General features: G+C 49.6%; 1 protein-coding gene across 4 annotated transcripts in view; it reads right to left on the bottom strand.

Moving 5' to 3' along the window:
- Positions 1 to 15,020: 15,020 nt before the first annotated feature.
- DCTD (dCMP deaminase) overlaps positions 15,021 to 26,689 on the bottom strand; it is a 31,850-nt gene continuing 20,181 nt past the window's right edge. For all 4 annotated transcript variants that reach the window (XM_051832607.3, XM_051832610.3, XM_051832626.2 and 1 more), the window contains exons 4-6: positions 19,070 to 19,186; positions 17,686 to 17,782; positions 15,021 to 16,117 (exon numbers count right to left, since the gene is read on the bottom strand). In XM_051832607.3, the coding sequence (XP_051688567.1) occupies positions 16,039 to 16,117; positions 17,686 to 17,782; positions 19,070 to 19,186 (293 nt within the window). In that variant the 3' untranslated portion in view covers positions 15,021 to 16,038. The remainder of the gene's footprint in view (positions 16,118 to 17,685; positions 17,783 to 19,069; positions 19,187 to 26,689) is intronic.

Below are 26,689 nucleotides of genomic sequence, written 5' to 3' on the forward strand. Positions count from 1 at the left end.
CACTTTGCCTGTCAAAAAAAAAAAAAAAAAGAACAGTGCTCTTCTCCGTTCCTCCCACAGCCGTGGAACTTGCCACCAGCCTCCCTGGTTTCCACCCTCAATCTCTCCGGCTGAGTCATGCCAAGCAGGCCCTTTTCCCATTCACAGATGTTCCCCGATTGCAAGATCCTCTTTGCAATAGACTGGCAAGGTAGCCTCTATCCCCCATCCAGAGGGGAACTGATGCACCCGACCCAACGGCAGAATTTGCAGGTGGTCCTGGGGTCCACCTGGGTGAACGCAGATGTCTGGAGGCCCAACCCCCCAGGCATCTAAGAACTCGTTATTGGCATCACAGAACACGGAGGGTTTGTCACCCGGCCTTAGGCTTACAGGAAAGCACTCTCGCATCACGTGCTCAGCCCCTTCCTCCAACACAGTTTCTCCCGTCACTAACAGCACGCTGATTCTGACACAGGGCCTGTACCCAGGAGAGGACCCGAGTCCAGCGTCCAGAACTTCAGTCTGCTCCTTGCAGCAAGCCCAAGCACACCAGCCGCCCTCCAAGGTCAGAAAGCTTCTGAGCGGTGCACTGTGTCTACACAGCGTGCTGCCTCCATTGTGCACCCGCGAGGGAGGGCCACAGGAGCCCTCTGTCTCTCTCTCTCTCTCTCTCCCTGGGAAGCACGCTGAGCAGGGCGGGCGGGGTCCGTGCCTATCTTCCCTCCAGGTGCAGTGTGGCCCTTTGGCGCCCAGAGCTGGTGTGTGGCTGCCTCACCCAGAGCTTCTGTGACCAAAGCTTCCATAGATCAAGCTCATCTCTTCACTCAGTCACTACCCGCTGGGCCAAACCACTCCTGGGCCAGGCCCTGTTCCAGGAATGCCCGAGTCAGCAGGGAATCAGACAAGCCTGGCGCCTGCTGTTGTGGGGGTCGGGGGAAGGTGCCCTGGTTTTAATGGGTGCCCTGGTTTTAATGCATCCCCTGAAGTCCACACGTTAAAAACATCAGCCCCAGTGCAACAGTGCCAGCAGATGGGACCTCTCAAAGGTGATTAGGCCTGGCCAGTGTTGTGGCAAAACAGGTAAAACCACCACCTGCGGTGCCGGCATCCCATATGGACACCGCTTCGAGGCCTGGCTGCTCCACTTCCTATCCAGATCCCTGCTAAAGGCCCTGAGAAAGCAGCAGAGGTCGGCCCACGTGTTTGAGTCCCTGCACCCGCATGGGAGACCCAGAAAAAGCTCCTGGCCCACCCCCAGCCATTGCGGCCACTTGGGAAGTGAACCAGCAGCTGGGAGATACCTTTCTCTGTCTATCTCTTCTCTCTCTGGGACTCTGCCTTTCAAATAAAAATTCAAAGATAATCAGGCCGGCCGGCGCCGTGACTCAATAGGCTAATCCTCCGCCTTGCGGCGCCGGCACACCAGGTTCTAGTCCCGGTCAGGGCGCTGGATTCTGTCCCGGTTGCCCCTCTTCCAGGCCAGCTCTCTGCTGTGGCCCGGGAGTGCAGTGGGGGATGGCCCAAGTGCTTGGGCCCTATACCCCATGGGAGACCAGGAGAAGCACCTGGCTCCTGGCTTCGGATCAGCGTGATGTGCCAGCCGCAGCGCACCGGTCGTGGCGGCCATTGGAGGATGAACCAGTGGCAAAAGGAAGACCTTTCTCTCTGTCTCTCTCTCTCTCTCACTGTCCACTCTGTCAAAAAAAAAAAAAAAAAAAAAAAAGATAATCAGGCCATGAGAGCTCTGCCACCATGAATGGCTCAGCCCTGTCACAAAGGACCAAACTCCTCACACAAAGGGAGCGTCACCCCTTCCCTGGCCACCCTGTCATATCCTTGTGCCTCCCCCAAGGGGGGCTGCAGGGAGACCGCACTTCCCAGACCCAGCCTCTTGACAGTGGACTTGCCAGCTTCCAGGACAGGGAGAAGTCAAGTCCTTTCGTTTATTAGTCACCCAGACTAAGAAAGGAGGACACACCAGAAAAATAATAAACCCAATACATCAGCAAAACAGTTGCGATGGAAAGAAGTGGAGGTGACAGAACAGTCAGTGGGAGGTAGGGCCCTGGGTGTCAGCCAGGCTGGGCCATGGGAAGCGCCTCTGAAGAGCGAGGCCTGAGCTGCAGTCCTGCAGGTGCAAAGAGTAAAGTAGGGGAGGAGCTGGGGGTGGGGGGAGGCAAGCCTCACCCGGGAAGGAGGAACAGTGAGCACAGCGGCTGCAGTCTCACAAGGAACGGTCAAGAAGCAGAACAGGCCGGTCGGGGCTGCTGCAGTGGTGTAGTGGGTAAAGCCGCCGTCTGCAGTGCTGGCATCCCATATGGGCACCGGTTCGAGTCCTGGCTGTTCCACTTCTGATCCAGCTCTCTGCTATGGCCTGGGAAAGCAGAAGATGGCCCAAGTCCTTGGGCCCCTGTACCCACGTGGGAGACCCAGAAGAAGCTCCTGGCTCCTGGCTTCAGGTCAGCCCAGCTCTGGCTGTTGTGGCCATTTGGAGAGTGAACCAGCGGATGGAAGACACCTCTCTCTCTCTCTCTCTGGTGGAGCAGAGCCTGCTGCCCACCTGCCTGCCTTCGCTCCGAGACCTGAGCTTCCTCAGGGCAGCACCCCCCAGTCAGGAAGCCCGAGTTCTCACCCAGCTCCGGAAGAAAACCAGACAAGCCTGGGTCAGGCTCTGAACTCTGTGTCCCTAGCCACAGAACCAAGGCTGGACACAAGACAATTCAAAACAGATTTCGGGCAACGCTGCTCACCCACGAAAGCGAACCCACAAAGAACTCCGGGACCCCAGACGCCGAGGCACCAAGCTTGCCGTTAAAAGAGCGCCAGATTTTCGCCCGCAAGTCTTGCCGAGAGGGGAAGCCTGCCAACCCTCAGCACGGGGACACTGACAACTTATTTGTCCAGTGAGCAATGTCACGGTCGTGTCCAAGAGAGGAGAGGCAGGAGGAGAGCGGTAACAGGCAGGAAGCCCACTGGAAGACAATGGGCCTCCTAAGAGTCCTGACTGAGCAGCAGACTAGATTGAAACATCATCCCCGTGCGGCGGAGTGACTGCATGGAAGCAAGTTGGCACAACATCAGACAGCAGGTAGCACGGCCGCCTGCGCCCGGAGCCTCCAGCTGACTTCCTAATCGGGCCACAGCACCTCCAGGGTTCTGAAGTTCTCTTGCGCCACCACCACCAGCGAGGCTGAAAACAACTAATCCTTTAATCAATTCAGCTGTTTCCAAGGCAGCTCTTGGGCCCTCCCTGGAGCCGCTCAGAGACCCACAGCCAGGGCCGAGAACCCAGGGAACTGGGAGCCCAGGCCCAGGCCTCCCACGGGTGCTGCTTGGACCCGGCACTGGGGCGCAGGGTGCTGACTGACTGCTCAATTTGCCCCTCCCTGCGTACCACCCACGGCCGATGTTTCCTTGAAGGAGCCGCACGCTCCGTGGGTGACCCTTTCTGTACTGCTCTCCTGTATGCCTGGAGAATTGGCTTTTAAACCCAGGTGCTGCTGCTGTCTGGTTAGGGACCCCGAGGGGTTGGGGGGAGGGGGAAGTCCCAGGGTGCAAGGCTGCAGCCTGTCAATTTAGTCAGCTGGAACCCCTTGCAAAACCTTCCATTGGCAGCCACCCCTCCTCCCCCCTTCACAAGTATCAGTAGCGGCTTAATCAACGCGTGCCAAGGAAAACCGGTGTTCCTAGCAGGCAGCACGGGGCTGACCTATTTAAATGTCTTTTTCTTGCACACTTTTCTTAAGCCGGTTGACCCTTGCTGCTGTGTGGCATGGGGGTCGACCTGCTTTAGAAACAGCCCTGGGGGTAATTGACCAAGAAAAGGGCAGGGAAGCCGGGAGTTAGTCGTCATTGGTTCGTGATGTTGGTGGAACTAAATGAAAGACCCCTCTGTGCCCTGCTCCTGGTCCATCTTGGAAGTTAGTGCCGCCGGTACCAGGGCTAAAATCAGCTCCGTTCCTCACTCCTCCAATAACACTCAAGACTCAAGGTCACCAGACACAGGGCCCACATCTCTGGGTGCAGTTTGTTCTCAGCGATCCTTTTCTGCTTCATTTTGACCAAGAAATTAAATAGCGGGTCCGCATGAACTCTCATTAATGGATATTCAATGCTGCTTGTTATAAAAATGCTAATAAATCATGAGGCATTTTCATAAGTTAACCACCAAATGACTGACAAATTACATAGCAGGCTGATATTCCTAGCGAGGGATCACAGAGGGTGGGGCAGCACAGGGCCTGTTTTTATTTTGTTTGGTTTAAAACACAAAAGGCCCACACTGGCTGCTGGCTTGAGCCTCCCACCTTGCCAGCCCCTGTTCCAGAGGGCAGCAGCACCTGTGAGGCAGCTGCCTGGTGGACGCAGCCGTCTGGATGGTGGCTGTGCTACCTGGGCCTTGGGGTAACCTTGGCCTCCTCAGTTGGGGCTGCGACGGCTGAGCACGGCTGAGCACGTCAGCTGCTGGGTCGCTCATTGCCTTTTCTAGAGCTGGCAGATAACAAAAAGCTCTCGGAACTGGCACTGTGCATAGCAGGTGAATCCTCGGTCTGCAGTGCCGGCATCCCATATGGGCACCGGTTCCAGTCCTGGCTGCTCCACTTCCAATCCAGCTCCCTGCTAATGTGTCTGTGAAAGCAGCAGAAGGTGGCCCAAGTGCTTGGGCTCCTGCACCTTTGTGGAAGACCTGGAAGAAGCTGCTGGCTCCTGGCTTCAGACTGGCCCAGCTCCAGCCTTTGGGGCCATTTTGGAGTAAACTAGTGGATAGAAGACCTCTCTCTCTCTGTCTCTCCCTCTGTCTGTAACTCTGCCTCTCAAATAAATAAATAAATCTTTCAAAGAAAAAGAAATTTCTGCTGTGAAGAGGGCCAATCAGCCTCATCTGACAGAAAAGCCATTGCCCCCTCGCAACAGAAAGGAAGCGAGAAACACCAGGCCCCCAGGACGTGGATGAGTTGTTAATCAGAACCCAGGAGTTTGCCTGGGCTGCTGGTTCCACTGACCAGGTCATCCTCTGGAGAGAGACCACTGTGCCAGGATTCAATTGGCCCTCTCAACTTTCTTAAAAAATTATTATTTGAAAAGCAAACAAGTTACAGAGAGAAGGGGGTGGTAGGGACAGAGAGGGAGAGAGAGAAAGAGAGAGAGATCTTCCATTTATCCACCCGCAAATGGCTACAGTATCCAGGGCTGCGCCAGGCTGAAGCCAGGAGCCTGGAACTCTGCCGTTATCTCCCATGTGTATGGCAGGGGCCCAAGCACTCAGGCCATTCTCCCCTGCTTTCCCAGGCTGTGAGCAGGGAGCTGGATCGGAAGTGGAGCAGCCGGGACTTGAACCAGCACCCACATGGGATGCGGGTGCTGCAGGCGGTGGCTTTACTCACTATGCCACAACGCCAGCCTCTCATCCTAGCAGTCAAACACAGAGGCACTAAATAAGCATCTGTGATGTTCTAATTTATAAAATCACAGCAAACTGTTTCATTTGTGCAGCTGCCACAAACCAAGATGGTCTAGTGTTTATCAAAAGTTTTCCTACTTGTTTCTTAAAACAACAGTATTAATCATACCTCTCACAGTCACTGTATTATAGGCAGTAAATCACAGATGAGAGGGGCTGGGGTTGTGCCACAGAGGGTTAAGCCACCACCTGCAATGTCAGCATCCCATAAGGGCACCAGTTTAAGACCAGCTATTCCACTTCCAATCCTGTTCCCTACTAATGTGCTTCGCAAAGCATAGAAGATTGCCCAAGTGCCAGGGCCCCTGCCACCACCCATGTGGGAGACCCAGATGGAGTTCCAGGTTCCTGGCCTTTGGCATCATGACCATTTGGGGAATATGCCAATGGACGGAAGGTATCTCCCCTCCCCCCACCCCTGCCGCCCCACTCTTTAACTCTCCCTGTTTCAAACTAAAAATAAATCTTTAAAAAAATTACAGATGGGAAAAAATGATCAGCTCTTTAAAAAAATCTCAGGGCTGGTGGTTGACTCTGCTGGGATGTCCACACTCATAGTGGGGTGCCTGGATTCAGCTCTGCTCCCTATGCCAGCTCCCTGCCACCCTAGAAGGAAGCAGGGATGGCCCAAGTGTTTGGGTTCCAGCCACTCATGTGCAACACCCAGATGGAGTTCATGGCTCCCAGCTTCAGTCTGGCCCAGCCTGGCTGTTGCAGACATCTGGAGAGTGAACCAGCAGACAGAAAGTCTGTCTCTTTGCCTCTCAAACAAATAAGAAAAACATTTCTAAGAATCTTATTTTCCCCTCCTCATATAAGGTCACCAAGGCCAAGACATGCATAAAGAGAAAGGGGCAAATCAATGTTTCCAAAGCGGCTCTCGGCATGCTGGAAGCACACTGCCATCTAAGGCAGCTGGCTCGCCAAGCACGGTTCTGTTCTGCAGACTCTTCCAAGGGGTCTCATCGTCAACACCAATCTCATCCTTACAGGCGTGTCCTGCCTTTTTCTTTTTCTTTTTTTTTTTTTTTTTTTTTTTTTTTTTTTTTTTTTTTTTTGACAGGCAGAGTGGACAGTGAGAGAGAGAGACAGAGAGAGAAAGGTCTTCCTTTGCCGTTGGTTCACCCTCCAATGGCCGCCGCTGCAGCCGGCGCACCGCGCTGATCCTGGCAGGAGCCAGGAGCCAGGTGCTTTTCCTGGTCTCCCATGGGGTGCAGGGCCCAAGCACCTGGGCCATCCTCCACTGCACTCCCTGGCCACAGCAGAGAGCTGGCCTGGAAGAGGGGCAACCGGGACAGAATCCGGCGCCCCAACCGGGACTAGAACCCGGTGTGCCGGCGCCGCAAGGTGGAGGATTAGCCTATTGAGCCACGGCGCCGGCCTGTCCTGCCTTTTTCACTGTCGACGTTTGCACTGCAACAAAATCAATGGTGAGTAAAATGTTGAAGAATGAATCAAGGCACACATCGAAGGCAGTACACTAACTAGTACTCCAGTGCCATTCAGGAAGGAAGGGAGGAACGGAGTGAGGGAGGGAGGAAAAAGGCCAGTTTCACTAAGAATATCCTTAATGATGATGGAGAAGTGTTATTTGTACCATGAGTAGACATGTTTTTAAAAGTCCCTGCGCTGAGATGGGAAATAGGCAGAAAGCACTTCTGCAGCACAGCCAGGGGTGACAGCTGCACCGCTGTTTGAGTTGCAAGCTAAACTACCCACTGTATTAATGGAATTCCATTTTCATTTAAAAGAAAGACTGACAAACTATGGGTACTCAGGTTTGGATATATGACATTTTCTTGAAAGTGAACAAAGCCTATCGCTTCAAGGCACATGAAATGACAGATAAAATTTAAACTTTCAAGATAAAATTAGAACTTTGGACAGATTGTTATCTGTCACTGTGAGCTTGACAGCCTCTCCACACTTAAAAAGATTTTTCTGATGAGACCCATGATGATGTTTACAAGACTGATTTTTGGATATTGTATAATGAAATCTGTCAACGTTTGGACAATCTGCATAACTCAGGGAGCCAGTATTTTCCAAATGACCAATGCATGTTATTGTATAGTGTACATGGAAAACAGCAATTAGACCAATGGATTTTAATGTAAGACAGTATCAACCGTTCATTGATACAGTTTCAGATTTCCCAGTGTAACCTTTATGAAAATACCAACTCATCAAGCTCTGATGTGGAATCAAAGAATACCCCTGGGTAGACATTGTGGCACAGCGGATTAAGCTACTACCTGCAACACTGGCATCATGTATGGGTACTGGTTTGTGTCCTGGCTGCTTCACGTCCAATCCAGCTCTCTGCTAACACACCTGGAAAAGCAGTGGAAAATGGCTTAAGTACTTGGGCCCCTACTATCTACGTGGGGGACCCAGATGAAGATCCCCTGGCTTTGGCCTGGCCCAGTGCTGGCCATTGTGGCCACCTGGGGAGTGAACCAGCAGACGCCTCACCTCTCTCTGTAACTCTAGCTTTCAAATAAATAAATAAGTAAATCTTTAAAAAGAGAATGTCCCTACTTCTGTTAATGCTATTAAAATATGCCTTCCTTTTCCAACTATATATCTGTGTATTGCTAGATTTTCTTTCGATACTTCAGCCAAAACAACATAGCAGATAGAAAGCACATACAGAAGGAAAAATCAGCAGTTTTCTATTAAGCCACACATTAAAATGTAAGTCACTGCTCTTCTCACTATTTGCACTAAATTTTGTTTTCTGTAAAATAGTGATTTTTTTCACAAAAGCATGCTATTTGTGTTAACATGCAAAGAGGTCATATTTTAAATGAATTAAAGTATTTTTAAAACTTCTCAGTTTTAATTTTGAATATGGAAAATATCAATAAAGGGGCACTGAGAGAGCTGCTGATTCTAAGGACGCTCATCGTAAGACAGCAGTGCCACTGTGGATTAAAGAAGCTATGGAAACATGATAACTAAAGGTAACACCCAGCCTTGAACTGGATCCTGAACTGAAGACGTTAGACAGAAAACTACCGAGCTGATTGACATAAAGTATTGTAAATTTATAAAGTCAATACACTATAGCCAAATAGGAAAATACTCCTATTTTTAGTTTTTAGAGGCCAAAGGCCATGATATTTCTTACTCTCAAATAATGAAAATGTTAACTCTTTTACAGCTCTGACCAACTAAGAAACTAAGTTTTCTACACAGGAGTTGAAAGTCAATGCCCGTAAGGTTAGAAGAACAAGACAAAGAAGAGCCAGGAACTGTGAACTCGCAGCCAGAACACGCTTATTCAGAGATAAACCTGAGAGGGGCTCACTACCAGCAAGCACATGGCACAGAGCACATTCTCACACGAGCCAGAAGCTTACACAGCCTAAGATGGTGGGGAGCAGGGGCTTGGGCTAAGACTGGACACTTAAGAGTTGGGAAGGTTTGGGCTAAAGCTGAGCTCTTGAGAAAATAGGCAGGGCTTGGGCTCATGGCTGAACCCTTAAGATAGTGGCGTGGCCAACAATCGAGGCAGGGCTGAGCTGGTTGACCAACAACTCAGGGTGTCAGTCATGTAGCCAAGGGACCAAAATAGATCTAATGCATTTGTCCTTCCTTACTCCATCAACACCAAGGTCACAAAATTGCCAGGAGACGAGTTTCAGTTTCAATTCAACAAACTGCGGATGTGAAGAGCGGCGAGGAGAAACGCCCATGAGTGTTTCACACATCTTCCAAGCAAGGAGCACGTTAAGGACAGCATCTTGGGTAATGGTCCTTACTCGTCTCTTTTTCCCTTGCAGCCCTCACTGGGATGCCAAGGACCCCAGCAGCCTCCCTTGTATCTAGGGTATGGCCACGTGATGCACCTGTGGCCAGGGAGACAGAATAGACTATTTGCTGGGGCTCCTGGGAAAGTTTCTGCTTTCCTGATCGAAGGCACACAGGAAGGGACAAGTCTTACTCCCAGCCCAAATGCTGTCTGTCTCCTTCTTGCTTTCATTACAGAGAGGGTGCCTTGAGCTTGACAGAGTGATTGAAAACATAAAGCTAAAGGTAGCTAACTGAAATAAAGCACACCTGGATCTCTGCTACTATCCCCCAGCAGCTAAACCAACTCCAGCAAATTCCCACTACTGTACTTTTTATTACATGAGCAAAAAGGAAAACACTGTTTGTCTAACCAGGGAGTCAGGTGTCTGGTACTCACAGCTGCAAACCCATGGGTGGCTTCTGACCTGGAAAAGGGGGAAAGGCAGAAAAAAACACAAAACAGGAGCACGAACCAGGCAAAGCAGCGCTATGCAGAGGAGCCTCCTCCCAAACAGAACTCCCGCTTACAACCTGGAGCACCGACAAGCTTTTAACCACACCAAGCTGCAACAGCTTTCCTTACCAACAGTTAAAATCAAGGCCTCCAGCCCCAGCATTCTGTAGTGATTTAAGACAGGCAAAGTGCAGACATCCTGTAATCAGATCGGCTTCGGTGGCAACATCTCTACTGGGTCTTCCGCCAGGAGTGTACATTGTTGCCAAATCCCTAATTCAAAACCATGCCCAAGAATGCTTCCACTGAAACCCACAAGTTACATATGAGACATTTAAATAGTAATTGCCCTTCTCTCTCAAAGACAAATGTGTCCATTAACCCTGGATGCTAACAGGAAGATTTCTTTCTTGTACATTCTAAATGACAATTTTTTTTCAAGCCATTCACAAGGAAATCGGCATGGAAAAAAATAATTTAGGAAGCTGGCTCCTGATCAGCTACTTCACTGAATTAAAGTGCAATCAGGTGCATAACTTTTATGTAGAAATATTTTTAAAATGTGGATTCCATCCCCCTGCAGAAGCCACCGAGGAAACAGTGCGGGGAGGGTAGGCACACAAGTCGCCATACACGCACCTGTGGAGTCTACAATGGAGTTAGAGCAGAGAGAGACACATGTGAAAAGTTCAATGAAATGTTTCAATAACGGTTCTAGACAGGGGAAAGATGTCATAAAACAGCACAGGATTCACTGTCAAAAAGATCGTTGCTGACAATAACCGGCACAGGATTTCAAAGGAGAGAAGGTCCCTTGCAGCCAGGAGGTCTGGGGAGGCTGACCCAGAGGCGGGGCCCCAGCTTGGTCTTGAAAGGTGCATGGGAGCCGGTGGGTGGTCACAGGAAGCGGGGGGGGGGGGGGGGGGGGAGACAGCGTCTGAACAGCTTCTTTAGCCTTCAAAAGGAAAGCAATTCTGACAAGTGCCACAAGCCGAGGACATTGAGGACATGATGCCAAGTGAAATACCCACTCACAAAGAGGCAGTTCTGATTCCACCTGTACAAGGTACTTGGCAGCAGTCAAATCCACACAGAAAGTCCAAGGGGGAAGTGGGAGTTGTCTTGTAGAAGTGTCAGTTTTGCAAGATGCAAAGAGTTCTGGAAATGTTTTTTAAGATTTATTTATTTATTTGAGGCAGAGTTACAGAGAGAAGGGGAGAGAGCGGTACTTCCATCCTTTGGTTCACTCCCCAAATGGCCACATCGGCAGGAGCTGTTTCAATTCAAAGCCAGGAGCCAGAAGCTTCTTCCAGTTCTCCCATGCGGGTGCAGGGGCCCAAGGACTTCAGCCATCTTCTACTGCTATCCCAGGCCATAGCAGAGAGCTGGATCAGAAGAGGAGCAGCCGGGACTAGAAACGGCCCCACGTGGGGTGCAGACGCTTCAGGCCAGGGCTTTAACCTGCTGTGCCACAGCGCCGGCCGCCTGAACTCACTTTTAAATGAAGGACTTCAGAATGTGTCCTCCTTCTCCCTCTGAAAGAACCAGGTGAGGTCCTGGGTGTTTGGCATGAAATACCCATGTCACAGGTGATGGCTCAAGTAGTTTGGTCCCTGCCATTTACGTGGGAGCCCCAGATTAAGTTCATAGCTCCAGGCTTGGGCCAGGCCTGGCTATTGTGGGCATTTGGAGAATAAAGACAGATCTTTCTGTCTCCCTTTCCCTTTCAAATAAATAAAATAAAAAAGAAGCAGGCTCCTGTGCAGTTCACACGGGCTCCTACCTTCTCCCCACTGGCCTTACTCCAATGGATGTGGACATAAAAGGCAGGCATCCCGCTCACAGAGGAAGTGAAGTGTAGGTCGCACCTTCATGGCTCAGCTACGTGGGACGCGTTAAGTTAGCTTACTAAAGGGGTTGGTAAAGCCGATCTAACATTTCTGGTATTTAGCCATCTAAATCCATGCTAACCCGGAACCAGGATCACCAGAGATGCGAATACATGGCAGGCCCTCAGCTACTGTTTGGAGACTGATGTACTCTCATGATGAAATGGCGTTAGGCTCCCTCACCAGTTGTAAGGCAAGCCACACATAGGTCTTCGCAAATTCTGGGGCAGCCCTCACCTGTTGTCCCGGCTCTGGAACGTCCTGGGCTGCAGGTTATTTTGCCTGGACCCCCACAGCCAACACTCACGCTCCAGTCAGCATGGTTCCCCTGCAGGAAGGACGTTTGCAAAGGCTCCGCCCCTCCTCTGAGTGAGGGTCCTTCCCCTGACCTTCAGGCAGGCCTCCTAAGAACCGATTTGCAGAAACTACGATGTTTAGAATGGCCCTACTTAAAAAAAAAAAAAAAAAAAAAAAAAAAAAAAAAAAAGAGGTTAACTGTAACATTCAAATGTTTTATCAGGGCTCCACTTCTAATCCAGCTCCTGCTAATGTGCCTGCAAAAGCAACAGAAGATGGCCCAAGCACTTGGGCCGCTGCCACCCACAGGAGACTGGATGGAGTTGCAAGCTCCTAGCTTTGGACTGGCCCAGCCCTGATCATTTGAGGAGTGAACCAGCAGATAGAAGATCTCTCTCCCCCATGCCCACCCTCTAACACTCTTTCAAAGAAATCAACCTTACAATAAATAAACCTTTAAAAAAAAACTGTACTATATATTTGGACATATCAACCCAAATCAAACAACACCTGAACATATTCTATTTACCGGTCCTAAGGAGGAAAGAAAACTCCTTGAAAAAAAATTTGGGGTAAAAGAAAGTGGAGACAGAAAACAATGGGGCAAGCATTCGGTGCAATGGTCAGGGGGTGACTTGGGATTCCTGCATCTCACACCAGAGAGCCTGGGTTCAAGTCTTTGCTCCACTTATGATTCCAGCTTCCTGCTACTGCAGACTCTGGGGGGCAGCAGGTGATGATTCAAGTACTTGGATCCCTGCCACCCACAGGGGAAACTGAGTTCCTGGCTCCTGGCTTCAGCCTGATGCAGCCCTGACTGTTGTAGAAGTGAACCAGCAGATGAGAGTTCTTTCCAATTAAAAAAAATAAATCAATCAATCAATTCAAAATGATCTCCTAGCCTTCCTTCAGCCCTTTTGCAACAATCTATTTCTTAACCTAGGTATGTTCAACACTCAAGTGGAAGTGGGCCTTGGGAGACCAGCAAGCACCTGCCCCTGGGGACCTTCACATCACTGGCCATAGAAGCCGACAGCTGCGTTCAGGAGCGCGTCTCAGCTTTGCGCTTGCTGTCTTACTTCGCTGTATTTTGAAGTGGGGAAGACAGCGCTAATGTGCTAGATAACTCTCAGTGCTGGGTCTTGTGGGGCTTCAGGGGTCATAAGGACAGATTCCTAAAACAAACAAACAAAAAGAAAGGCATAACATGTGTTGGGGAAATGCAGTTCCTATCATTTCACTCTCAGATTTTGCCTGTTAAACATCGTTCTTCCGCCAGCAGTCAGGGAAGCTGCTTTCCTTATTGTCATTTATTAGCCATGACAGGCAGCAACCCTGCCCTCAGATACGGGCTCCCTGCACCACAATTATCTAGTAATGCCTGCAAGGCAAAAGACTGCTCAAAACGCCTCCCTTCTGGAATGTTTCTCCCCAAGGCAAAGTTCAAAGCAAAGCTCTATTAACGGGAACCCTGACATGTGCAGAATTCTCCGGACTGGACAGTTCCGCCACTCAGCGGTGACAGCAGAGACCAAGACGTAATTCCTCACACTGCAGTCATCAGGAAGTCAGGTTCTGCACAGTTCACAGGTTGGAGCCCCTTCCACCTACACTGACAGCATCACCGGCCCCCAGCAAGCCAACCACAGGCTGTCAGTGCCTGCACCTCCCCCCAAAGTGGGACTTTTCACTAAAACTCAATTTAACAAGCTGAGAAAAATATTAGGTAGTATAAAAATTAAATAAATTAGATGCACTACTGTTACAGCCCCTAGACATAAATATGACATACATAAAAATTACACACTCCTTACTGACAGGGCTCACAACTTGTAAACCTAGTTTCTAGCATGGAGTCTTTTAAAAAACGTATTTACTTATCCGATAGGCAGTCAGGGAGAGATTGGGGGGTTGGGGGTCTATCTACTGGTTCATTCCCCAAATGGATGCAACGGTCAGGGCTGGGAGAGGTTGAAGCCAGGAGCCTGAAACTCCATCCAGCACACCAATGTGGGCAGCAGGGGCCCAGGCACTCGGGCCATCTTCTGCTGCTTCACTCACTGCGCCATAATGTGGGCAACTAAGTATGTCTCTCTCTCTTTTACATTATTTTCATTTATTTGAAAGGCAAAGAAACAGAGACACAGATTGAAACAGATCGCTCATCCACTGGTTTACTCCCCAAATGCCCACAAACAGCTGAGCTAGGACAAAGCCAGGAGCCAAGAATTAAATCTGGGTCTCCCAGGTGGTTGGCAAGAATGCAAGCAAGCACTTAGCCATCGTGTTGCCTCCCAGCGTGTGCATCAGCTGAAGGCTGGACCTGAAGTGGAAGAGCTGGGACTCGACCTGCACACTCCACCAGCACGCGGGCACCCGAGCAGCAATTTAGTCCCTGCCAACCCCCAGGGTTCTTTGCTCTACATGCTTTCTGATTTGTGTGTTCTGGAGCAAACAAGGGGCAAAGGATTTGGAGGAGGAAAGAGAAACTGAGGAGAGCAAAGACGAGGTATTTAGGGGTGGGGGTCTAAGCTAATGGTTACGCCATCTGCACACCATAACAGCTCTGGGTTTCCACACTTGGGTCTGGCTCCTGACGCCAGCTTCTCACTAATGCAGATCCTGGGAGGCAGCAGGTAATATTTCAACTGTGTCACTGCGACCCATGTGAGAGACTGCCTGGAGTTCCTGGCTTTTGGCTTTAGCCCAGCTCCAGCCGTTGCAGTTATTTGGGGAAGGAACCAGCAAATAGAAAACTGTCTTCTATCTGTCTCTCTCTCACCTCTTAAATAAATAAAAAATTCTAGAGAAAGAGACCTGGAAAATAAGGTAAGAGCAGCAGAGGACGCTAGCGGGACTGAGAGAGTCTGGTCGTGAAAGAGGCCTGGGAGCTACCAAACGGCCCCTCTGAGAGGCGGGGCAGGGGAGCCGACCGGACAGCGCGCAGAGCCTCCCCCCAGCATGTTGAAACTGGGCTACAAAGGCCGCCACCCATGAGCCCTGGGCAAAGCACAGAGCTTGCAATCTCAAACTGTTCTCTGAGCATGAGAACATAGGTAGTGTGCCTCACAGACAACACAGAAATGACAGAAATGGAGAGTTAAGCATATAATTACAACATAAAACGAACACACTTCCGTGCGGCACATCTTAATAAGATTTTAATAAAATTGGTAAGGAGCCAAATTACAAAATGCCCTAGAATATGGAGTACGAAACCTCAGAGACAAAATAAAAACTCATGAAAGTCTAAGAGCACTTTAAAAAGGTAATAATCTTTAGGATAAAGAAACCATTTTTGCAGCAGAGGTCCTGAGCGTGCTTAATAAAAAATTAAATGAGATTAAAGACAAGGTGCACAGGCCCACAGTCCCCAAGCCCCGGTGATTAGGAAGCTGATATTCACGCAGATGAAGGCGCAGTGCCAGGAGCCAAGGAGCGTGGAGGAGTGCCAGCCACCAGCAGCTCCATCACCAGCAGCCTCCAGGGGCGCAGAAACCAGTGTTCCCCGCGGAAATGAAGCGGGCTAGTGTGTGTGCCTGCAGGAGGCCCCGCCCCTGCGTGCATGCCCCGCCCCAGCCACGCCTCTCAGCTAGCACAGCAGGGCGTGGCCTGGTGGGAAGTGAGCTGTCTCCTCTGGGAACAGCTCAATGTCACAGCTGCCGAGGCCCCCATGGAGGGGTCTCTTCCTTGTGGCAGGGCAGCAGGCACGGAGAAGGTACTTCGGCTCGGGGAGGCGCCTGGTCTGGGGCTGAGGCCTGGTGCGAGCGGTGGCGGCCCCCCGGGGCACGGCGCTCATGCTTCATTTGGGCCAGATGTCCTTGTCGATGTGTGGTGCATCCCGCACAGCCAGCCTCACTCCTCCGTCAGTCCGTCCATCCCTCAGCCCAGGCCACAGTGGGGCGGAGGACAGATGGCCGTGCCCCTGTGCAGGGCCCCCGCCCCGGCCGGCTGGCCCCAGGCTCCCTCCAAGCCACCTCCATGGGTTCTGTAGCATTGGCAGAGTCCGTGCGCCGCGAGGGACGAAGGAAGATTTGAGGCTTCACGTCCTGCAGGCTTTCTATCCGCTCTCGCCGTGCTGGCTTCAAGATGGAAGGCATCGGCAGCTCCTTAGAAGGGGACAGTCCCAATCTTCTGGCGTTTTCATGAGACGTAACTCACTGAAGCGTCTTACTTGGCCTGCTGTTAATTGAATCAAAGTCGATGACAATCTTGCTGCACTTGGGTGTGAATTTCCTAAAGATAAAAAAATACACAAGCAATAGAAAGATATTATCCAGTGAGTAGGTAGAGCAATTTGCTTACTTTGGCTTAACCTGTATTCTCTGTGTGGAGAAAAGAAACGTCCCGGGACTCGGCTGACGCTCACTCTATGTGCACCACACAGAGACACTGAGACGACCCGCATGCAAGGGCGGCTTGGCGCGTCTGTGCTCCAGCTACCTGAGTTCAAGACTGACCCAGACTCAAAGGCCTTCTAACAAGTCAGTCACACAACAGGACATGCAAGTGCTAGTTTGCCCATCACTCACTTTCTTCTCTAGGAAATTTCTAGTCAGCCTGGAACTGCTCGAAAGTAAAAGTGCATTTCCTTTTGCTGCTTAGCCACAGCAAAAACCACTCATATAGCTTAAGAGGTTAAGCTTAATAGCTTAAAATCGTGCTCCAAAAATACAAGCGTAAAATAAACCCATTATTATTTTTACTCATTAACTTTCAGTCACTACTACTTCTATGACAAATACAGTATTTGGGGATTAACCACTTTTTTTCTAATCAGTCAATAAGAGAACACGTACATAATTTGGATTGTAAAATCTCGCAAGGCTCAGTTTAGCTTGAGAGACCTGCGTTCCTAAGGATGAGCCCGCGGGGTGGGCACGTTACCCAGTATTACAGTCCTCCACTGCTGATCACAGCAGAGCCTGGAAAAGCTTCCCTGTCTCAAAAGAATTCTCTGCCATGAATCAAAGGTGGCTGAATTTACTTGCAAGCAAAACAAACCATCACAATATCCGCTCAGCAGAGGTAATCGTAAAAAGCCAAGATTTTGAATCTCCATTTAAAATGTTGCTGGAGAAAGAATTCCTGGTGTTTCAACCCGGCAGGTTACTTTCATCCTGAATTTTCTATGGCACAGTTTTTATATTTGTAAAATTGACAACGGTTTGCTGTTAACTATTACAAAACTTGTGAGGGTTTTAAATTTCTCCCTGCTTGAAGCCGGTGCTATGGCGCAGTGGGTTAAAGCCCTGGCCCTGAGCGCCGGCATCCCATATGCGAGCCGGTTCAAGACCCGGCTGCTCCTCTTCCGATCCAGCTCTCTGTTGTGGCCTGGGATAGCAGTGGAGGATGGCCCAGGTCCTTGGGCCCCTGCACCCGTGTGAGAGACCTGGAAGAAGCTCCTGGCTACTGGCTTCAGATCAGTGTAGCTCTGGCCATTGTGGCCATCTGGGGAGTGGACCAGCGGATGGAAGACCTCTCTCTCTGTAACTCTTTCAAATAAATAAAATAGATGTTAAAAAAAAAATTTCTCCCTACTTGAATCATTAGGTTAAGCCCCAGAAAGTTCCTGATATTAAAGTACAGTCATTAAACAGACTGTCTTCAGACGGCTTCTGTCACAGCGCTTTAAAATCTACCCCTAAAATAATCTTTAGATCCTTAGGCAATCACATTTCCGCAGACGCTTCCAAGGGTGGAAGTCGGGCCTCACAAGGAGAAATTCATCAGCAGGGAGGGTCAAAAAGGTTTCTCCATCAGCCCCTTCGTATGGCCCGTTCCCCTAGGGCTGCCCTGCTTACCTGAATGCAACCCCAGCCATATCAAACATGAGCCTTGCCGCTGTGGTCTCATCACTGTCGTGGTATTTGTCAGACATGAAAATAACTTCTTTTATACCTTACAAGGCAACAATGGGAGCCTCATTAGTATCCGCACATCCAGATCCCGTCAAAGACACGCAGAGGCAGATGGAGCCCTCGTCGTGGCTGTGATTAATTACCTTTTCCGAGTGTGCTTGCAGACAATGTCCAGTTACTGAAATAGGGGGGTGTTGTGTATCTGCTGCTTTCTAATACAGCAGAGGGTGGATTATATTTAATCTGCCCTCCAGTCTTTATGGTTTTTTTTTTTTTTAACAATTACAAAGTGAAAACATGTCAAGTAGTCAAGCCTTGATCCGATTAACAAATTTTCTTTCCTTCAGGTAATCAAATGTTTTTATTCACAAGGCAACTACTCTAAACTCAGAAGGCTAATGGGGGGAGCACAGGCTGGCGGCCAGTTCAGAGGTAAGTGCTGCTGTGCGTGGCTTTCCAGAAGTTCAGCCAGCTCTGTGGACGGCAGACCTGTCTCCTCCCGAACTCACCAGCACTGACCTGAGGGCCTGGCCTTGCAAGGGACAAGGAAGCCAGCCCAGAGAGCACGCACTGCTCTTCCCAGGCACACACTGGAGGGCGGCCGAGGACGGCACAGCAGAAGGACGCAAAGCCCACACTGTTCCTGGACGGCAGCAGCCCGCCCCTGCTGAGTGCTGTGGGGCGGGTGATAAACAGCCCCTTTAAACCACACATCCGGCTCGACAGGGTAAGTCTCTAAATCTCACACCGAGAGTTTTATGGAGATAAAGGACAGCTGAATCTTTGATGTGACAGTTGGAAAAAGGTAAGACGTTCAGAATACAATGCTGTAGATTTATGGCAACTGTAACAAGAAAAACTCAAAGTAACCATTTGAGTCTTGTGACATTTATATGCAAAAATATGTTTAGATCCTCAAATATCTTCCATGTATTAGATACAAATTAAAATTTCATATACAGACTCCCAGCTGACCTTGTTTCTGACAGAAGTTCATTTCTCTCCCTCCCCTCTAATCTATGCACAATATGTCAGAGAATAGTAAATTGACAGTAATTATATGCAATGCCTGTGTTGCTTTTTGGCAGCTTGCAGTTTAAAAAGTTGCAAACTAAATTAAAAACATGCTAAGAATCACAGAGGATGCAATTAGTCTTCCCATACCTGGCACCATTCAAAAACAAAACACGGGGAATATCTTGCAAAGTTGATAGTGCAATTAATTTAGATCTAAACAATAGCAATTTAAGATCAAACGCATCTGCAATGAGCTACTGATGAGCAGGCAGCGATGCAAATGTGACAAATGGCAAGGCCTGGTTCCTACCTGCCTGGATGATGAGCTTAGCACACTCGTTACACGGGAACAAGGCGACGTACATACTGCAGCCTTTCACATCAGCTGAGTTTTTGTTCATGATGGCATTCAGCTCCGCATGGCACACTGCAGGTTTGAAAGAGACAGGGAAAAGCTCGGACTGCAGCTCATGCTCACGTAGAATGTATCAAGTGGTATTCCATCCACCCCTCTAACGACATTCTGGGGTGCAGGTGCGATGTTCAGAAAGTTCATGGAAAATGCACATTACAAAAAAACTATACATGGATTTCAAAATTTTCTTGCACCAAATAACTATTTTTAAAAATATTTATTGAGGGGCCGGCACTGTGGTGCAGCAGGTTAAAGCCCTGGCCTGAAGTGCCAGCACCCCATATGGGCACCAGTTCAAGACCCGGCTGCTCCAATTCCATTCCAGCTTTCTGCTATAGTCTGGGAAAGCAGCAGAAGATGGCCCAAGTGCTTGGGCCCCTGCACCCACGTGGAAGAACTGAAGGAAGCTCCTGGCTCCTGGCCTTGGATCAGCGCAGCTCCGGCTGTTGCGGCCAACTGGGGAGTGAACCATCAGATGGAAGACCTCTCTCTCACTCTCTCTCTCTCTCTGCCTCTCCTCTCTCTGTGTAACTCTTTCAAATAAATAAATTAATTAAAATATTTATTGTATTTATTTAAAAAAAAAAAAAAAGCAAAGTTACAGAGAGAGAGAGAGGGAGAGACAGAGAGAGAGAGAGATCTTCTACCTGCTGGTTCACTCCTCAAATGGCTACAACAGCTGGGGATGGGTCAGGTTGAAGCCAGGAGCCAAGAGCTTCATTTGGGTCTCCCATGAGGAAGCAGGGGCCCACACAGTTGGACCTTCTTCCACTGCCTTCCTAGAGCGTTAGCAGGGAGCTGGATCAGAAGCACAGCAGTTCAGACTCAAACTGGTGTCATTATAGGATGCTGGCACTGCAGGCCATAGCTTAACCTGCTATGCCACAGCTGTAGCCCCCAAAATAAATATTTTTAAACAAATTTATTTATTTACTTATTTGAAAGGCAGAGAGAGAGAGATTGATCAATCTATCTTTCATCTACTGGTTCACTCTTCAAATACCTGCACAGCAAGGGCTGGGCAGGACAAGGTCAGGAGCCAGAAACTCCCTCCAGGTTTTCCATGGGGTGGCAGGGACTCGAGTACTTAAGCCATTACCTGTTGCCTCCCTGGTGCATGAGCAGGAAGCTGGATCAGAAGCAGAGGTGGGACCTGATCTCAAGCACTCTAAAATGGGACGCAAGTGTCCCACGTGATAGCCTAACCTGCTCCCCACAATGCTTGCCTGAAAATAGACATTTTTTGCTAAGATCAGTGTAAAAATTTGAGAGGCAGAGAGTGATACAGTGAGAAAGAGCATGCCCATCCTTAGTTTACTCTCCAATGCCTGTAACAGCCTGGCAGCTATGCAGAGGCAGAAAGCTAGGAGCCACGAAGGCAGACCAGGCCTCCCACGTGGGTGGCACGGACCCAGTTACTGGAGCCATCATCACCAGGAAGCTGGAGTGAGGAGCCAGAGCCAGGAATGAACCTCAGGTCCTCTGATTCAGGATGCAAGGGTCTTAATCTCAAGGCCAAATGCCCATCTTTAACGTTATCTTTTAATTCCATTTTCCATGAACTTTTTGAAGTACCCTCACAGAACAGACTCAATTAAAAACAAAACACTGACTAGAAACAGCAAGTACTGAGAATTTCAAAGGAGGGCCATGTAGTCTGATTGGCTGGTGACCAGGAGGGAACCCATTTACCACAGCTACCCTCAGTCTGCCAGCACCCAGAGCGGCTGAGGTCAAGCACCCTTACCCATCCTAAGCACAGCACTGGCTCAGCGCTCCGTTAGACCCTGGGGCACTAAACTGCCCCCATAAAATGGCTCATTTGTTTGTTGAGATGCACACACAGGGATATTCACTGTGGCCGTCAGGGCAGGGAGCAATTTTAAGAGCTAGAGAACCCAGAAGGGAAGCTGAGCATTCCTTCCCTGAGGGAGCCGCTGTGTCTCGGTTCTCAGCCTGCATATTCACAAGAACGCCAGCCATAGCGCTAGTCTGACTTTTAAAAGGAAACATTCATGTTCCTGATGGCAATAAAAGGCAAGGTCTTCATACACGGTCCTGCTTCCCCAATAACCCCCAAATGTGATCCAGGCTCATCCTAATTCACCTGGCTTCAAGGTCAAAGAGGGCACTGCCTGTCTCATCCATGTCCTGGGCTTCCTGTGGCCAGACACCCCTCCTGCCTGACCCATGGTGGGCACTGCTCCTCACGGGACTCACAGCACACACTTGGCCTGCATCCCTCACCCTGCCACGGAGGTTCTGTAAGTGTTATTATATAAAAACTGGATGATAAACTCCTATGGTTGTTGACCTGCAAAGTTGTCTGTATCTCAGAAGGCCCCAAGGAGCTTCCAAAATACTGAATATCTGTGTCCTAAATCTGGCAAGTGCAACCATCTGGGGTGTGTTCTGGGCTTGGGCAGCCAAGCTGGGGCAGCACTGCCCCCTGGGCTCCCCCAGGTCCCCCAACACTGCTCTGCACACAAGGGTAGAGAACGTTTACTGGCTGCATTAATGCATGAATTTCTGGCTGCGGGCCACATCACACAAAACGTTGGGAATATAAACATGAGGCCCTTCAAAGATCTCCCCTACCCTCTCCAATCACCAACCTTGCAAACTGAACACCTTCTCCCAGGCATTTTGAGGCCTTCAATGAACAGCAGCCTAAAGTCAGCTCTTGTACATTTTTGTCACCACGGCCTCACTCAGTCAATGCACATTTACTGAGATGCTACTCGGTCAGACGGACGACGACCTGGCCCAGCACCTCGGCCGCTGTCCTGTTTTGCGGTGGCCCTGCAGCCATCCACCTGCATGTGTGTGCGCCCTGCAGCAGCTCTGCAGGGCTGCAGGCAGAGGAGCTCTTTCAGTAAACACAGTAGTGTGTACGTCCTCCTTCTCGATTGCGAACGCCATGCATTAGGGGATCTTGGTCGTGGGAAATGGCATCACAGGAAAAGCTAAGAAACAAACAGGCTGCACAGATCACAGCCCCTCAGAGAATAATCCTGCTGGCCACAGTGGGTCCTGAGCCACAGCCTCTCAAACTCGCTGGGAAGATGGGAAAAGACAAGACGCAAAAGCTCCGAGATCAGGAAGGGCTGAAGGGGCCAATGGGCCCTGGCCCTGGGGAGCTGCCTCGCCTCTGTCCCCCGGCGACCAAGGTATTTGGCAGCTGGGGTGAATGCCGCCCGGTGTAAATGACAATTAGATGTCACTGTTCTTTTACTTCCCCTGTGGGGCAGAGGCAAGCCTTCTAGGTTCTTTGTAACTCCCCCAGAGTCTAATGCAGTGCTGTGAACATAATGGGTGTTAAATATTTACTGAGTGAATAAAGGAGGAAGTGCAGATTCCAATTACTGATGGTGACGCTGGGACATATCGAGAGTCCTCTTCAATTCAAGTATCAAAAATACACTTTCCCATCTAACAATTACTTGTTTTGATGCTGCTGGTATCAGTATTCTGACGTACAGCATCTCTGATTCTGTTATGAAACACCATCACGGGGTTCTCCTTTGAATCTCAGGGAATTGTCACACTGACTGTGGATACCTTCCTCTAGTTCATCCGAGGCAGTCTGGGGCAAAATTTCACATTATAGGCCTGGATTCATTAGTGAGAATTACCATATGAAAAAGATTCTCTTGGGCAGCACCTGACATCCTTGTATAGACAGTGGTTTATACAGAAATAACACCCAGGATTATAAACAGACTTCCTTTCTCTCAACTTAAATAAATAAGTAAACCACAAGGTGAAAGAAGAAAGCTCCTTGTTAAAAGAAAGATGAGGTGTGTTTGGTGATCTGAACAGCAGTGTGGTGCAGGTATGCCCGAGACAGTGCACAAACCACAATCACACACATGCAAAACTCATCAATGACAAAAACAGAACTTCAGCGCCCGTCTAGAGAGTAAAGATCAAGCCCTCACTGACTTATTCCTGCACCCCTTCCACACCCACTCCCCTCCACCAGTGTCCCCTAAAGCACAAACCCTGTCTGATGGACACCAGCTTCCCTGGTCAGCACCCAAAGGGTGGAGGGCAGAACTCCCAAGCAGTCGACACCTCACTCTGACTTTTCTAACTCCCCAGGCCCCCTCCATCCGGACCTGGGACCTGCCGTCACCTTCTGGCCTGATGCCAGATCCAGGACCCTCACAGTCAGTGCAGCCCCAGCTCCCCAGTTGGGGCTCAGGCCTTGGACCTCCCAGACTGTCCACAAATGGGAAACTGGGGCAGACCAACGAGATGACCGTCCATCCAATTTGCTGAAATGGCTCAGAGTAGAGCCTGGCAACTCCTGCACTGGGACCAGCCATCCACACTGATCCAATACCAGGGGACAGACAGTGCTGTGACAGACCACCCAGGGCATCGAGCACTGACCAGTCCAGCCTGAGGCCAGCGTGGCGTGGCATGGCCCAGGCTAGCCTGACGCCAGGCCAGGCCCGTTCTCCTCTGGACTTCCATGTGGCAGGGAGCACAGAGAGAGCTCTGCAACTCTGAGGTTCAGAAGCCCACTGGGCCACCTGGAAGTCCTAGGCCCTCGACAAGGTACACAGGGCTCTTTCAGTCTGCACTCCCACCTAACCAAAATAAAGCAATCTTTAAGATATCAACGGCAGCCAATTTCTAGCTTCTTCCTCATGTTTCCAGTTTCATCCCTCGATCCTCCCGAACAGCTGACCTTGTCCAAAACAAGCTCTCAGTAAGAACACAGGAGCCTCGTTCCCGGCTCCCACTGCCACTGTCCACCAGCACTGGCTGCTCCCTGCTGCATTTGTCTTCTTCAAATGTGCACTCTTAGTTTCACTCCTCAGTATTTGAGGTCTCTTTTTCTGTTATTAAAAGATTTATTTGCTTGAGAGAGAGGGAGAGACAGAGACAGGTCTCTCATCTGCTGATTCACTCCCCAGATAGCCTCGATGGCCTATGCTGGGCCAGGCCAAAGCCAGGAGACAGGAGCTTCTTCCAGGTCTCCCACGTGGGTGCAGAGGCCCAAGCACCTGGGCCATCCTCCTCTGCTTTTCCTAGGCCATTAGCAGGGAGCTAAATCAGAAGTGGAGCAGCCTGGACTCGAACCAGCACCCATATGGGATGCCGGCACTGCACGCAGCAGCTTTACCCACTATGCCACAGCACTGGCCCCAAGATCTCTTTTCTTCTTCAAGATGAAATCATCCTGTGTGCAACCACCATCCTACTCTTTCCTTAAGTGTCTCCTGACTTCGTAATGTAGATGTAACCTCTGGCTTTCTCTCAAAGCAGGTTTTTCCAACTACAAGTCATGCACTTGGTCAAGTTACAACTACATTTTTGTTTGTTTCTTTTTGAGTTAAACTAAGAAGGGCAGAGATCAGGATGCACCCACGCGGAAGGTTAAGTACTGCTGTGAAAAGCTACATCCCAGGTGCAAGCTGTTGGCTAGGTCATCACATAAAAGGTTTGTGAGTCACTACCCCAGGGCACCTGGCCTGTCGCAAGCTGACAAACCTTTACAGTCAGGGCTTTCATTAAAAAGCCCTGAGTTGCCGTGCCTGCCAATTTCTACAGTGTAAATACTCTCACATGACCAATCTGAAGTTCTCAGCCTGCACAATCAGTTGTGGGAGGGGGCAGGAGCGAGCTCCCTCACACCTCCGGGTGGCTGTATCATTACCCAAACCCCAAGTCTCTTTGTGGTTGTCATCGCTGGACTCCCGTGCCCGCTGGCCCGTGGTCAGTGGGCTGCTCTCCACTCCAGGACCCCGCAGAACCACACTGCCTCCTGCTTTTCTGGGGCCCTTTGCTCTCACTCACCTTCCTGGGCATGTTCCAAGACACAGTTCCAGTCTACACATTTTCTCCTAGTCACTGACTTTAAGAACCCATCTACTCTGGGGCTGGCGCTGTGGTGCAGTGGGTTAAAGCCCTGGTCTGAAGCACCGGCATTCCATATAGGCACTAGTTCAAGTCCTGGCTGCTCCTCTTCCGATCCAGCTCTCAGCTATGGCCTGGGAAAGCAGTAAAAGATGGGCCAAGTCCTTGGGCCACTATACTCGCATGGGAGACCCGGAAGAAGCTCCTGGCTCCTGGCTTCAGATCAGCGCAGCTCTGGCCATTGCAGCCATCTAGGGAGTGAACCAGTGGATGGGAAGACCTCTCTCTCTGTCTCCATTTCTCTGTAACTCTGTCTTTCAAACAAATAAAATAAATCCTAAAAAAAAAAAAAAAAAAAAAAAAGAACCCATCTACTCACAGCTTCTCATGTCAGATCTATTTGTAAAACCCTGAAATCTATGTTTCCAGCCCATCTTTTCTTTGGGCAGTCTGGGGCTTCTTTTCTCACTATGAGGAACAGGCTACAGATACTTAACGGCAATAAGCTACAGAATAAATTCTATTTTCTCTAGTGCTAACATTTTTATTCTGTGTGGTACCTAAGAACTGTAGCAGAGCTATAATCAAACCTGAGTGTAAAAACCAATCACAGAGAGGGTATTGTGGGTGGTCTCTGGCCAGGCTTGGCCCAGCCTCCTGTCTCCATCACAAGAAGGACAAGATTTACTTAAAGTAAAAGTGCAAGGTCAGGGAATGACCGTGCAAAGCTCAAGTGAGAAAGAGCTGCAATCACCAGGGTTCGGAGCCGACATTTTATAGAGTCTGGGGACACGGTGGTGTCTAGAGCAGGGCTTAACTGAATATTCAAAGGAGGCAGAGTTTGGGGCAGGACTGGAGTACCGCCATTTTTCTTGCCGTTCTCAGGAATTCTTGGGAGTATCCCAGTGTCAGGTGCATGATGGGGCTGGGAGTGTCAGCCATAGCAATTTTATGATGGTGACATTATAATGAACTAAAGGTCATGGCGGGCACTGCCAGCCGCTATGGTCTGCATGGAAGCAGGTGGGGCCTGGCGGTGCACGGGGGTGGAGGATGTGTGTCCATGTGCAGGAGGAGCTGCGGTGCAGGTGTTGGCACTCCTCAGCTGGCTACTGCTCCCCTATGCCAAGGGCACATTACATTTGAACAGTTTTTATATTCATAGTAGCACACTTAACCCTTACTCTACATCCAGGAAGTTTCATAAGGTAGTTTAAATGTCCAAAAAAAAAAAAAAAAGACAAATTTTCCAACTATTTACCTAGAGTTACACATCTATGGCTAGGCAATAAGCAAAAGAAACCTCCAAATACTTTGTGTACATTTGATAAGCACCATGAGCAACACAAAACCCTCCAATTATTCCCAACATTGTTCAAAAGAAAAAGAATCCAACGCCGAAAACATCAGATTAATGCTTATCAAGGCCTTGATTGCCAGAGAACCTGTTTCAGGTAATTATAAGACAATTCGTATGCTTTGGTTTCTTTTTTTTTTTTTCTTTTCTATTACTAACTGTCAGAATTCAGAACTGCATTAACCTTGGACCACTGAGAAGAGACTGTATAATTAGAAAACTGTATTTTTCAAATTCTCTCATACTAGAGCTTGATTAATCCCTACTGTCTCATGTAGGCGGTTCTC

Source organism: Oryctolagus cuniculus, chromosome 2 (assembly GCF_051225735.1).
Source record: "Oryctolagus cuniculus isolate XC-2025 breed Fujian yellow rabbit chromosome 2, ASM5122573v1, whole genome shotgun sequence".
In the NCBI taxonomy this organism is placed as follows: Eukaryota; Metazoa; Chordata; class Mammalia; order Lagomorpha; family Leporidae; genus Oryctolagus; species Oryctolagus cuniculus.